The 15,898-nt window shown below is 35.4% G+C and overlaps 1 protein-coding gene across 1 annotated transcript in view; it reads left to right on the plus strand.

Moving 5' to 3' along the window:
- PH4alphaMP (prolyl-4-hydroxylase-alpha MP) overlaps window positions 1-15,898 on the plus strand; it is a 42,313-nt gene that overhangs the window by 18,801 nt on the left and 7,614 nt on the right. Inside the window, exon 2 of the mRNA XM_075292739.1 lies at window positions 5,237-5,391. Within this exon, the coding sequence (XP_075148854.1) occupies window positions 5,237-5,391 (155 nt within the window). The remainder of the gene's footprint in view (window positions 1-5,236; window positions 5,392-15,898) is intronic.

A 15,898-nucleotide genomic window follows, 5' to 3' on the forward strand; every position in this document is an offset into this window, starting at 1 on the left:
TAGCCCCCCATATAGACCGATCTCCCGATTTTTCTTCTTGGACTTCTAAAAACTGTATTTACTATCAGATTTGCCTGAAATTGGAAATCTAGAGGTATTTTGGGACCATAAAGAAGTGTGTAAAAAATGGTCCATATCGATCCATGGTTTGGTATAGCCCCATATAGACCGATCTCCCGATTTTTCTTCTTGGGCTTCTATAAACTGCATTTATTGCCCGATTTGCCTGAAATTGGAAATCTAGAGGTATTTTGGGACCATAAAGAAGTGTGTAGAAAATGGTCCATATCGATCCATGGTTTGGTATAGCCCCATATAGACCGATCTCCCGATTTTTCTTCTTGGGCTTCTATAAACTGCATTTATTACCCGATTTGCCTGAAATTGGAAATCTAGAGGTATTTTGGGACCCCAAATATGTTTGCCGAAATTGAGGTGTATCGATCCATTTTACTTCTTTGGGCGTCTAGAGACTATATTTTCTAGACGATTTGCTTGAAATTGAAAATCTAGAGGCATTTTAAGATCACAAATAGGTGGCTATTGGTCCATATTTTAGTGTAGCCCCCATATAGACCGATATTAATTCTTGGGTTTCTAGAATCCGTAGTTTTAGTCCAATTTGCCGGAAATTGGAAATATCTTAGGATTTCTAATTTCCGGTGTGTCGAAAATGGTCCGTATCGGTCCATGTTTTGATATAGCCCCTATATAGGCTCAGGCTTCTACTTCTCAGGCTGGTAGTTTTCACCCAATTCGTCTGCAAGTGGATATTTGAGGAACATTAAGAGGTGGTGAATATTCGTCCATGTTTTGGTATAGCCCCCATATATACCTAACTCCCGAATTTATTTCTAGGACTTCTGGAATCCGGCTGACCACAAATAGGTCAGCCGAATATGGTGTGTGTCGACCCATGTTTAAGTATAACGATATGTTTATGATTTCTCTAAAACTCAAACAAAATTGGTTCTCATAAATCCAGAATCTGATCTGGTCTTCATAGGTAGAATCTTTAAATTTTTTCTTCGGGAAGAGTAGTGGTTGAACTGATTTGCTTGGGAGAAGATTTGTCATCAAACCCCCTAAAATGCTATATATTATCAAGTAACCCGATACGACGAAGAGTTTTCAAAGTAAACTATTATATTTGAATCATGGTGGTGGGTATTTAAGATTCGGCCCGGCCGAACTTGCTGCTGTATATACTTATTTTTAATACAGATTAGTTAAAAATGTCTAAAATTAACAAAAATTATCATTCCTAGTTGGTTCACTTTTTCTGTGTAGAAATTGTGTGATCATATTCTAAGGGTTCATAACGAAAGTAGCCTCCTAAATGTGTACGTAATTAAACCATAATTACATATCTTTTTTTTTCACAAAATGTGATTATTGAAGAATAAATAAACAATCAATTTTCTCATTCCAATTTCGACAATATTACATGCGATCTCATTAGTGCATTATTGTAACTCTCGTATGTGCATCTGTAATTAGCCTACTAAACAATGTCCAATTTATATTGCCAATTATTACTATTACAGCAATCCCTCGATTTACGTCGTCGATTTGTTGCCAACTTTATCGGAAACGCTTTCCTTAAGAGAAATAAATACCAACAATGATGACATCGAAACATTTATTACTGAAATGCTTACCGAAAATCATCAAATTCTGATTGATATTGCATATTGTCGAAGTGGCAATGTTTTTTATATGCATTCATTTATTTTTATGAAAAAATAGACTGAATTACCTTTATTTTTAAAGTTGTTTATTATATATACGCACATACAACGCACATACACACAAAAAAAATTGTTTTTGATTTAATCACGAAATTAATTGATCCAATTAATTTTTAATTGAAATGTCTTCAATCACAGAAATGATAGTATCAATTAAAAAATTAATTCAAGGTCAATTAAAAAGTTAATTGATCCAATTAAAAAATTAATTGAAGGTCAATTAAAAAGTTAATTGATCCAATTAAAAAATTAATTGATACTATTATTTTTGTGATTGATTTTTGTTTCAATTAAAAAAATAGTTGAATCAATTAAATTTTTAATTGAATATTTTTTAAAACTCAATTAAAATTTTAATTGGAAAAATTTTCGTGAAATTTTTTTATGTGTACATACAAAATTAAATGAACTTAGGGGTACGTATGAGCAACTTTTAATTCGGCTTACGTCGTTTCGATTAACGTCGTCAAATTCCGGAACCAATGATTGGTTCCGAATTTACGATTACGATTGGAACCAATCGCGACGTAAATCGAGGGATAACTGTATTATTATTGTGAATGCAATTACACAAAAAAAACGAATATGTTACGTTAATTCGCTTGAATACTCCGCATGGTGTCCATCACCATCCCTATACATAGGATAATAAAAATTCATACCGAATTGAGCAGTAATTTTTTCACTACTCTCTTACCCCTTCATATGTTCAATTTGCGTTTGAAATGAATTAAAAATCAGTATTTCCATAGAAATGGCAGTATTGCAGGAAATGGCCAATAATCACATCAAATTAAAAACTGCACATTATTAATTGGACAAATTCATGCAGTGAAATTATGATATGACATTGGAGTTGGATGGGAAATGACATTTGCAATTCGTTCCGTTTTTTTCAGCCTGATATCCATCAGTCGATTCGAATTGACTCCAGTGATTTCAAATGGTTTTGCTTTTCAATATATAACGCTTTGTACACGGAGCAAAAAAATTTTAGCAAAAATTGTAAGACACGTTCAGCAAATAATTTCTCATTTTTATACCCTCCACCATAGGATGGAGGTATATTAACGTTGTCATTCCGTTTGTAACACATCGAAATATTGCTCTAAGACCCCATAAAGTATATATATTCTGGGTCGTGGTGAAATTCTGAGTCGATCTGAGCATGTCCGTCCGTCCGTCCACTAATTCCGAACGAAACAAGCTATCGACTTGAAACTTTGCACAAGTAGTTGTTATTGCTGTAGGTCGGATGGTACTGCAAATGGGCCATATCGGTCCACTTTTACGTAAAGGGTGATACGGTCAAAATTTGGTCAATATAAACTTGACGTATTTCTTTCAATTTGCATTAAAAAAACCTGAACACTCCTCATGTTGAAGGTGTGTGTGTGTAGAATTTTGCTCCTATTTTGATTTTGGAATTCACTCTTCAGTTGTCAAAATGCCGTCCAAGCAAGAAGAGCAGCGTATCAAAATTTTTCTCGCGCATCGCGAAAATCCGAGCTACTCGCACGCAAAGCTGGCAAAATCGCTAAAAGTTGCCAAATCAACCGTTACAAATGTAATTAAAGTGTTTGGGGAACGTTTGTCGACAGCCAGGAAGTCTGGATCGGGGGGAAATCGAAAACCGGAAACCGCTGAGACGACAAAGAGAGGTGCCGGTAGTTTCAAGCGAAACCCTAACCTCTCTCTCCGAGATGCCGCAAATAAGCTGGGTGTATCGTCTACAACCGTGCATCGAGCCAAAAAAACGAGCCGTACTATCGACTTACAAGAAGATAGTGACTCCAAATCGCGATGATAAACAAAATACGACGGCCAAAGCGCGATCCCGGAGGCTGTACACGACGATGCTGACGAAGTTTGACTGCGTGGTAATGGACGACGAAACCTACGTCAAAGCCGACTACAAGTAGCTTCCGGAACATGAGTTTTATACGGCAAAAGGAAGGGGAAAGGTAGCAGATATTTTCAAGCACGTAAAACTGTCAAAGTTCGCAAAGAAATATCTGGTTTGGCAAGCCATCTGTACCTGTGGCTTGAAAAGCTGCATTTTCATAGCTTCCGGGACTGTCAACCAAGAAATTTACGTGAAAGAGTGTTTGAATAAACGTCTGCTGCCTTTCCTGAAGAAACACGGTTGTTCCGTACTGTTTTGGCCGGATTTGGCATCTTGCCATTACGGTAAAAAGGCCATGGAGTGGTACGCCGCCAACAACGTGCAGGTGGTTCCCAAGGACAAGAACCCTCCCAACACGCCAGAGCTCCGCCCAATTGAGAAATACTGGGCTATTGTCAAGCGGAACCTAAAGAAGACCAAAAAAAAACTGCTAAGGACGAGCAGAAGTTCAAGGCAAACTGGCTTTCTGCGGCGAAGAAGGTGGACAAGGTGGCTGTACAAAATCTTATGGCAGGTGTCAAGCGTGAGGCCCGGCAATTCGGATTTGGAAAAGCGAAAGCCTAACTGAATATTTTTCCTGAATTTTATACTAATTGAACTTCAAAAAAAAAAATTTAATTTGATTTTTTAAATAAACGATTTCACCGATTTACACGCGTTTTCCCTTAACCAAATTTTGACCGTATCACCCTTTATATTAAATTTTTATGAAACTGTAAAATGGGTCTTATTAAAGACTTAAAGTCGGAAAAGAACAGTTCTTGATATAAACGAAATGGACTGTGTTGTTGGTTCAAAAATATTTTTTTATTGAAAAAATAAAAATTTTGTAACAAACGAATTTTTTTGTTAATAAAAGTTCAAAAATTTGGAACAAATTGAAAAAACTCTAACAAAAGAAAAACGTTTTCGGTACACGTTTTTCAAACTTTTTTCTATTCTTTGCGTGAATGAAGGGAGGATCCTGCTTTTTAAGCCAATAATGGTCAATACATGATGAGTGCGATGATGTTGAGTCGTTTTGGAAAGTCCATGCTCTGCGGCCGAAATATTTGTTTGATCAGGGCTTAAATACTGTATTAAGCAAATTTTCCCGGTGATATTCGGCATCTCTTTATCCTTGGCATACAATTTGTGTCCTAAAATTAAGGTTACACAATTTTTATTAGAAAGTCAATATTTTTCACAATAGTTAAATTATTTGTATTGAATAGAATTCGGTCTTTCACTACGAATCAATACCAACCTCTTGCCAAACTCGCACATATTGCATATCCAAGTTAATATTTTTCTAAGTGTACCATATAATTTTCGAATTCTATTAATTATGAAAAAATATGCTACAGCATTATGATGTATCATTATTATTATCGTAATTTCATGCCGTTCGCATAATTCAATTGCAGGCAAATAAATTTATTGACATATCCAATGCCATCGATGAATACATAACCAAAATGGTTTTGGCATAATTCGTAGTAAAATTCGATTTTTCACTCACATTAAATTTTTAAAGCATTTTCCTTTGAAATGCCAAGCAGATTGAGTTATTTGCTCACACTTTTTTCTTTATTCGTAGTGAAATGGACATTGTACATCATGAACATTGGAAGGCTTCAAAGGATCTTGAAGGATACCTGAGCAATCCAATAAATGCATACCGCCTGATTAAACGCCTGCACACTGATTGGCCTACATTTGAAGAGTCTGTGGTGTCGGATACCTCACGGTCAGGTAGGTAAATATTTGCTACATTATTACAGCTCGGTTGAATAAACAGAATAATGAGAAATTTGTTTGTGTTCAAGAAATGTCTTACTAGGAAATGACACAGTGGCCTGAAACAACATTAGACGTTAAGTATTTTTTTTTTTTGAAAAACCGAGAAATCGGTTAAATTTTTATTTAAATATATTTTTATTTTTAAATGTGGGCTAACTGCACGCAAAGAAAAAACAACGTTTGGAAAACGTGTACCGAAAACGTGTTTCTTTTGTTAGAGTATTTTGAATTGCCTCGAAAATTTTTAACTTTTATCACCGAAAAAATTCGTTTGCTACAAAATGTTTATTTTTTTTCAATAAAAAAAAATACATTTTAACCAACAACACAGTCCATTTCGTTTATATCAGGCACTGTTCTTTTCTTTAATAAAACACATTTTACAGATCATAGTAAAACTTTAACCCTTTCACTACCGATGTCCACCATTCGAAAACGACACCAAACTCTATTTCCCCATTTAATTTCGACTTATTTCTCGATGTTATTTTAATCTAGAGGCTTTAATCTAAATAAGTTATAAATATTTTCCACATTGGTGAGCACTAAAATGCATTTTTTAAAACTTCTTTTGCAATAAACGAAAAATACGAAATGTTGAGTCCATTTTTCTACTGTATGTCACTAGTAAATGGACATTCGTACAAAAACTAAAGCTGATATTGATATTCAAGAATCAAGTTTTCAGAACAAACTCATATAGCTCTTGAAGTCATTGAGGTAGGTCCTCAGAATTACAATTTTTATACCCACCACCATAGAATGGTGACGGGGTATAATAAGTTTGTCATTCCGTTTGTAACACATCGAAATATCGATTTCCGACTATATAAAGTATATATATTCTTGATCAGGGAGAAATTCTAAGACGATATAAGCATGTCCGTCTGTCCGTCTGTCTGGCTGTCTGTTGTAATCACGCTACAGCATTCAATAATGGAGCTATCGTCCTGAAATTTGGCACAGAATCGTCTTTTGTCTGCGCGCAGGTCAAGTTCGAAGATGGGCTATATCGGGCCATGTTTTGGTATACCCCCCATATAATCCCCATATAAACCGACCTCCCGATTTGGGGTCTTTCGCTTATAGAAACCGTAGTTTTCATCCAATTTGCGCGAAATTGAAAATCTAGAGATATTTTGGGACCTTGAAGAGGTGTGCCAAAAATGGTGAGTGTCGGTCTATGTTTTGGTATAGCCCCCATATAAACCGACCTCCCGATTTGGGGTCTTTCGCTTATAGAAACCGTAGTTTTCATCCAATTTGCGCGAAATTGAAAATCTAGAGATATTTTGGGACCTTGAAGAGGTGTGCCAAAAATGGTGAGTGTCGGTCCATGTTTTGGTACAGCCCCCATATAAACCGACCTCCCGATTTGGGGTCTTTCGCTTATAGAAACCGTAGTTTTCATCCAATTTGCGCGAAATTGAAAATCTAGAGGTATTTTGGGACCTTGAACAGGTGTGCCAAAAATGGTGAGTGTCGATCCATGGTTTGGTATAGCCCCCATATAAACCGACCTCCCGATTTGGGGTCTTTCGCTTATAGAAACCGTAGTTTTCATCCAATTTGCGCGAAATTGAAAATCTAGAGGTATTTTGGGACCTTGAAGAGGTGTGCCAAAAATGGTGAGTGTCGGTCCATGGTTTGGTATAGCCCCCATATAAACCGACCTCCCGATTTGGGGTCTTTCGCTTATAGAAACCGTAGTTTTCATCCAATTTGCGCGAAATTGAAAATCTAGAGATATTTTGGGACCTTGAAGAGGTGTGCCAAAAATGGTGAGTGTCGGTCCATGTTTTGGTATAGCCCCCATATAAACCGACCTCCCGATTTTACTTCTTGGGCTTATAGGAACCGTAGTTTTTATCCAATTTGCCTGAAATTGGAAATCTAGAGGTATTTTTGGGCCATAAAGAGATGTGCCGAAAACGGTTAGTATCGGTCGGTATTTTAGTATAGCCCCCCCCCCCATAAGAACGATTTCCCGATTTAACTCCTTAGGTTTCTAGAAACCGTAGTTTTTATCCGATTTGCCTGAAATTGTAAATATTCTCGTATTTAAGGCTCACAAAAACGTGTATCGGATTAAGTTTTTATCGGTCCATTTGGTAATGCCTCCATATAGACCAATTTCACTTCTTGTGAGTATAGAAGGCGCACTGATCATGAAAATTGCTTGAAACTCAATGTAAAATTTCCAGATTTTATTTTTCGGGTGAAAATCTACAGATTTAAAATTTCAAATCAAGACGTTATTTTATAATTTTCTTACACACTTACAAGAGATGTTAATGATTCCTCTAAAACTCAAACAAAAATGGTTCTTATAAATCCAGAATCTGATATAGTCCTCATAGGTGAAATCTTTAAATGTATCTTCGGGAAGTGTCCTCAAGTCCTCAAGCCCTCCTGAAATTTCAAAGGAAATCCTAATATTTGGTTCATGGTGGTGGGTATTTAAGATTCGGCCCGGCCGAACTTACTGCTGTATATACTTGTTATTCTACATACTGTTAATACAAGTAAACCCAGAAGAAAAATTTAAGTTTGTAACATTAGGTTTATTTCGGTAGTGAAAGGGTTAATATAATAGTATGTAATGTTGAACATCTTTTCGGAATCTTCCGAACATATCTGAAGGGTCGTGGCATGCTTCGACCGAACATGCCACGCCATGGGATGCCAGGCGGACGAAGCAACCAGAACATTTAGTTGGGCACCGTGGAGCAGTTTGTTTAATCGGCTCTTGGGCCCCGCAAGCTATGCTATATAAATATAACTTATATGGTTAATTGTCTATTGATGATAATAACAGCTACATAGCTCAGTGTATAGTGTGTTGGCTTACAAATTGCATGGTCCGCAGTTCGATTCTCGGTCCAGGCGAAAGGTAAAATGTAAAAAAATTTATAAAATCGAATAATTTCTTCTACATTGTTTGTATTACAGAAAAAGGTGCAAAGAAAAGAAAAAACCTCGTAGAAGTGAGAAAGATGTGAGGGAAAATCCAATTAGCCCGAAAAGATTGTTTTTTTAGTTAGTTTTTATGAAAATGTTTCTACATCCTGGAAATGAATAAACGTTTATCACAAAAAGTATATACTTTTCTTCCAAATACACTTCCTTACAGCGAAAAGCAAATGAGAAACGAATATTGTTTGTCTAAAATTTCGTTTGGGAGGAAAGAATTATTTTTTTTGCGTGTATAAACGGACCCAAAGATTTGGTACGTGGTGTTATTATAAGGTTTTTCACAACCATGCAAAAATTGGTCTATATCGGTTCATAATTATATATAGCCCCCATATAAACCGATCCCCAAATTTGATCTCCGGAGCCTCTTGGCGGAACACAATTCATCCGATCCGGTTGAAATTTGGTACGTGGTGTTAGTATATGGTTTTTCACAACCATGCAAAAATTTGTTCATAACTATATATAGCCCCCATATAAACCGATTCCCAGATTTGACCTCCGGAGCCTCTTGGAGGAGCAAAATTCATCCGATCCGGTTGAAATTTGGTACGTGGTGCTAGTATATGGTTTTTAATAACCATGCAATAATTGGTCCATATCGGTCCATAATTATATATAGCCCTCATATAAATCGATCCCCAGATTTGACCTCCGGAACCTCTTGGAGGAGCAAAATTCATCCCATTCGGTTGAAATTAGATACGTGGTGTTAGTATATGGTTTTTCACAACCATGCAAAAATTGGTCCATATCGGTCCATAATTATATATAGCCCTCATATAAATCGATCCCCAGATTTGACCTCCGGAACCTCTTGGAGGAGCAAAATTCATCCCATTCGGTTGAAATTAGATACGTGGTGTTAGTATATGGTTTTTCACAACCATGCAAAAATTGGTCCATATCGGTCCATAATTATATATAGCCCTCATATAAATCGATCCCCAGATTTGACCTCCAGAACCTCTTGGAGGAGCAAAATTCCTCCCATTCGGTTGAAATTTGGTACATAGCACTAGTATATGGCCGCTAACAGCCATGCAACAATTGGTCCATATCGTTCTATAGTTATATATAGCCGATCGCCAATCACACAAAAATTGGTCCATATCGCCAAAAATAACCTGCCAAAATTTTATTTCTATGGAAAATTTTGTCAAAATTTTATTTTTATGGAAAATTTTGCCAAAATTTTATTTCTATCGAAAATTTTGTCAAAATTTTATTTCCATAGAAAATTTTGTCAAAAATTTTGTTTTGTTTAATATATACCCCATATGGACTAACTGACAATTTAGAAGACGGTGTTAAGAAGTTTTAAGATACCTTGCCATCGGCAAGTGGTACCGCAACCCAAGTAATTCGATTGTATATGACAGTCTTTTGTAGAAGTTTATAGGCAATCCATGGCGGAGGGTACATAAGATTCGGCCTGACCGAACTTACGACCGTATATACTTGTTTTTTATTGAAAAAATAAAAAATTTGTATCAAACGAATTTTTTCGGTGATAAAAGTTTAAAATTTTCAAAGCAATTCAAAAAACTCAAACAAAAGAAAAACGTTTTCCCAATCGACCAAAATAAAGTTTAGATCGACAATAAAAGGAAGCGTTGTCATTTTAACGCAGGATGACTGTCAAGGTTTAACAACCAACTGCATTACATTTTGAGAATAATCATCAAACATTACCGAGAAGTATTCATTATTGCCTTATATGTTAGTCATTATAACTCATCGCAATGTAATGAAACGTGTAATAACACTTTTACTACTGGTAATGCAAATTGTAAGGAGAAGTGGTTACCTATTTATTTATTTTATTATATTTACAAAAATTGTATGTGCCAAACATAATATGTTCTAATATATTAACATATATATGTCACCAACATGTTATGCTATTTTATGAACATTATATGTTTGCACTTAAAAATATTGTGTTAACAAATTTGAGTTCCAAACATATAATTTTTACACCCAAATTATGGAAAACAGTCTTTTTCGTTCGTGTATATGCTATACAGTTTATGATCATTATATGCTTGCACTTAAAAATAATGTGCTAAACATTTTAGATACAAACATATAATGTTTCTCCGAATGATATGAAAAACAGGCTTTTCGTCCATGTAGTGGTACAAAATATTAGTTAAAGTGGCAGCCCTCTTCATTTTAACACGGACGAAAAATACTGTTTTTCATATGTTTGGGTGTAAAAATTATATGTTTGGAACTCAAATTTTTTTTAACACAATATATTCAAGTGCAAGTATATAATGTTCATAAACTAGCATAACATGTTTGGGACATACATGTTAATATGTTAGAACATTTAATATTTGGGACATAACATTTTTGTAAATATAATCTGCTTAGATGCAAACATATATTCATTTAGAAATAGTCTATAAACAAATATGTGTTTAGAAAGAAACACCTAGAGAGTATGCTGCAATTAAAATGATAGAAGTAACCAATTGGCGCCTTAAAAATATATTCACACAAAAAAAATGACATTCAAATTTTTTTCTATCTATGGCCTAAGGTGAACAATACAAACAATATTTTGTTTGGACCAATCCTGTAAATATATATGCTTGAAGCAATTTTTATACCCGAAACTTGGCACAAGTAGTTGTTATTGATGTAGGTCGGATGGCAAGGCCGTAGCCAGGATTTTAATTCGGGGGGGTTCAACTTAAAAAAAAAATATTCATATAATCTCATGTGTAGAAAATGTTATTTATGCATAGGTATGTATACAATATTTTTATACCCACCACCATAGAATGGTGACGGGGGTATAATAAGTTTGTCATTCCGTTTGTAACACATCGAAATATCGATTTCCGACTATATAAAGTATATATATATATTCTTGATCAGGAAGAAATTCTAAGATGATATAACGATATCCGTCTGTCCGTCTGTCTGTCTGTCTGTCTGTTGTAATCACGCTACAGCCTTCAATAATGAAGCAATCGTGCTGAAATTTTGCACAAACTCGTCTTTTGTCTGCAGGCAGGTCAAGTTCGAAGATGGGCTATATCGGTCCAGGTTTTTATATAGTCCCCATATAAACCGACCTCCCGATTTTGGGTCTTGGGCTTATAGAAATCGTAGTTTTTATCCAATTTGCCTGAAATTTGAAATCTAGAGGTATTTTATGACCATAAAGAGGTGTGCCAAAAATGGTGAGTATCGGTCCATGTTTTGGTATAGCCCCCATATAGACCGATCTCCCGATTTTACTTCTTGGGCTTATAGAAACCGCAGTTTTTATTCAATTTACCTGAAATTGGAAATCTAGAGGTATTGTAGGACCACAAATACGTGTGCCAAAAATTGTGAGTATCGGTCCATGTTTTGGTATGGTCCCCATATAAAACGACCTCCCGTGGGGTCTTTGGCTTATAGAAACCGTAGTTTTTATTCAATTTGTCTGAAATTGGAAATCTAGAGGTATTTTAGGACCATAAAGAAGTGTGCCGAAAATGGTGAGTATCGGTCCATATTTCCCCATTTTACTTCTTGGGCTTCTAGAATCCGAAGTTTTTATCCTATTTGCCTGAAATTGGAAATCTAGAGGTATTTTCGGGTCATAAAGAGGTGTGCCGAAAACGGTGAGTATCGGTCCATATTCTAGTATAGCCCCCATAAGAACGATCTCCCGATTTAACCCCTTGGGTTTCTAGAAACCGTAGTTTTTATCTGAAATTGTAAATATTCTGGTATTTTAGGCTCACAAAAACGTGTATCGGATTAAGTTTTTATCGGTCCATTTGGTAATGCCTCCATATAGACCGACTTCACTTCTTGACGATGTAGAAGGCGCACAGATCATGAAAATTGCTTGAAACTCAATGTAAAATTTCCAGATTTTACTTCCACAGATTTAAGATTTCAAATCAAGACGTTATTTTATAATTTTCTTGCACACTTACAAGAGATGTTAATGATTCCTCTAAAACTCAAACAAAAATGGTTCTTATAAATCCAGAATCTGATATAGTCCTCATAGGTGAAATCTTTAAATTTATCTTCGGGAAGTGTCCTCAAGTCCTCAAGCCCTCCTGAAATTTCAAAGGAAACCCTAATATTTGGTTCATTGTGGTGGGTATTTAAGATTCGGCCCGGCCGAACTTAGTGCTGTATATACTTGTTATAATATTAAATTGAGCCGACGGGCTTTTTGAGCAGCAAATAAATCAATTACTTCTTCAGTCGGCACTAATGCCAATCCATTGAGTCTACTCTCGCTAGTCGAATTTCTAAGATACGTCTTTAATCTCTTCATTGTTGAAAATGAAAGTTCGGATGAGTACGTAGTAAATGCAGGGATGGAAAATGCAGTACTATAGTACTTTTTTCAATACTTTTTCACCCCGGTCAGTACCGTAGTACCCCCGCAAATGATTTAGTACCTTTTGTGTAGACATTTTTGAGTCGATATCAGATTTATGGTACAATAGCTTTGACAAAATATTTTAATATTTTGAGAAAGTCTTTATCAACCTCATTTGCTAATAGTCTTTTACAAATATGGCAAAACAGACATGTTCATGTGGGAAGAAAATCTCGATTTTGTATAAGACATAATCAAAAACAGGATTTTATTGATCTTCAAGAATGTTTTAGTCGAAAAAAGAATGCGATTCTATATTATCGATTTTTTTATTTCGGTAGAAAATGTTGTCAAAATTTTATTTCAATTGAAAATTTTGTAAAAATTTTATTTCTATAGGAAATTTTTGCAAAATTTTATTTCTATAGAAAAAATTTTGCAACATTTTTTTTCTACAGATTTTTTTTTTGCAAAATTTTATTTCTATAGAAAATGTTTGCAAAATTTTATTTATATAGAAAATTTTGTCAAAATTTTATTTTCTTTAAAATTTAGTCTCTTGACAATAATTTTCCAGTGAAATTTTTGTTGAAATTTAGTAAAAAGTACCTTTCCGCTCAAAAATTACCTTTTTTGTACTTTCTTAAAAATTGTATTTACCATCCCTGAGTAACTGGCAAAGTGACCAAAATTTTTAAAAGAATATGCACGTTTGGAAATATCTCGGTTTTGCACTCTCCAAGTGCTTCCATCGCTGAATTAGGCAGGTTCTTTTCGCAGGTTTTGCGCCATTTCATTTACACATGTGTGTTTGGCTGTTTCGTTGTTTTTGCTATGGCTAAACAAAGCGAGTCATGTTCACAAAAAGAACAACAAACACAAATAAAAAGCAGAAAGACATTTTCCAAAAATGAAATTTGTGGTGCGAGAACAAAAACAATTTGTTTTTTCGACCGTCGTTTGACGGACTTTTCAACTAGTATTCTATGATTTGTGCAAGTTTTATAGGTATAGGGAGCCACCGTGGTGCAATGGTTAGCATGCCCGCCTTGCATACACAAGGTCGTGGGTTCGATTCCTGCTACGACCGAACACCAAAAAGTTTTTCAGCGGTGGATTATCCCACCTCAGTAATGCTGGTGACATTTCTGAGGGTTTCAAAGCTTCTCTAAGTGGTTTCACTGGAATGTGGAACGCCGTTCGGACTCGGCTATAAAAAGGAGGTCCCTTGTCATTGAGCTTAACATGGAATCGGGCAGCACTCAGTGATAAGAGAGAAGTTCACCACTGTGGTATCACAATGGACTGAATAGTCTAAGTGAGCCTGATACATCGGGCTGCCACATAACCTAACCTAACCTGACCTTTATAGGAAAGCGTTTTTCAAAATAATACCTCCAGCTTTTCTTCAACATCTTCGATAAGATTTTTCTATGCAGCTAAAAATATATATTTATTTATATAAAAATATTCATTCATTTCGGGGGGGGTTGGATCCCCCTCACCCCCCCCCCCCCTGAATACGGCCTTGTCGGATGGTATTGCAAATGGGCCATATCGGTCCACTTTTACGTATAGCCCCCATAGCCCCAGCATATTTCATCCGATCCGGCTGACATTTGGTACATGGTGTTGGTATATGGTCTCTAACAACCAAACAAAAATTGGTCCACATCGGTCCATAATTATATATATAGCCCCCATATAAACCGATCCCCCGATTTGGTTTGGGATTGCTCTAAGAGAAGCAAATTTCATCCGATCCGGCTGAAATTTGGTACATGGTGTTGGTATATGTTCTCTAATGACCATGCAAAAATTGGTCCATATCGGTCCATAATTACATATAGCCGCCATATAAACCGATCCCCCGATTTGGCTTGCGGAGCCTCTAAGAGAACCAAATTTCATCCGATCCGGCTGAAATTTGGTACATGGTGTTGGTATATGTTCTCTAATGACCATGCAAAAATTGGTCCACATCGCCCCATAATTATATATAGCCCCCATATAAACCGATCCCCAGATTTGACTTCCGGAGCCTCTTAGATGAGCAAAAGTTATCCGATCCGATTGAAATTTGGTACATGGTGTTGGTATATGGTCTCTAACAACCAAACAAAAATTGGTCCACATCGGTCCATAATTATATATAGCCCCCATATAAGCCGATCCCCAGATTTGACCTCCGGAGCCTCTTAGAGGAGCAAAATTCATCCGATCCGGTTGAAATTTGGTACGTGGTGTTAGTTTATGGTCTCTAACAACCATGCAAGAATTGGTCCATATCGGTCCATAATTATATATAGCCCCCATATAAATCGATCCCCAGATTTGTCCTCCGGAGCCTCTTGGAGGAGCAAAATTCATCCGATCCGGTTGAAATTTACAACGTGGTGTTAGTATAAGGCCGCTAATAATCATGCCAAAATTGGTCTATATCGGTCTATAGTTATATATAGCCGATCCCCAATCACACAAAAATTGGTCCATATCGGTTCATAATCATGGTTGCCACTCGAGCCAAAAATAATCTACTAAAATTTTATTTCTACAGAAATTTTTTTCAAAATTTTATTTCTATTGAAAATTTTGCCAAAATTTTATTTCTATAGAAAATTTTGTTAAAATTTTATTCTGTTCATAATCATGGTTTCCACTCGAGCCAAAAATAATCTACCAAAATTGTATTTCTATAGAAAATTTTGTCAAAATTTTATTTCTATAGAATTTTTTTTTTTTAAATGTTATTTCTATAGAATTTTTTTTTTAAATTTTATTTCTATAGAAAATTTTGTCAAAATTTTATTTCTATAGAAAATTTTGTCAAAATTTTATTTCTATAGAAAATTTTGTCAAAATTTTATTTATATAGAAAATTTTGTCAAAATTTTATTTCTATAGAAAATTTTGTCAACAATTTATTTCTATAGAAAATTTTGTCAACATTTTATTTCTATAGAAAATTTTTTTTAAGATACCTTGCCATCGGCAAGTGTTATCGCAACCCAAGTAATTCGATTGTGGATGACAGTCTTCAGTAGAAGTTTCTACGCAATCCATGGTGGAGGGTACATAAGCTTCGGCCTGGCCGAACTTACGGCCCCATATACTTGTTTTTTTTTTTTTTTT

This window comes from Haematobia irritans, chromosome 1, assembly GCF_050003625.1.
Source record: "Haematobia irritans isolate KBUSLIRL chromosome 1, ASM5000362v1, whole genome shotgun sequence".
Lineage (NCBI taxonomy): Eukaryota > Metazoa > Arthropoda > Insecta > Diptera > Muscidae > Haematobia > Haematobia irritans.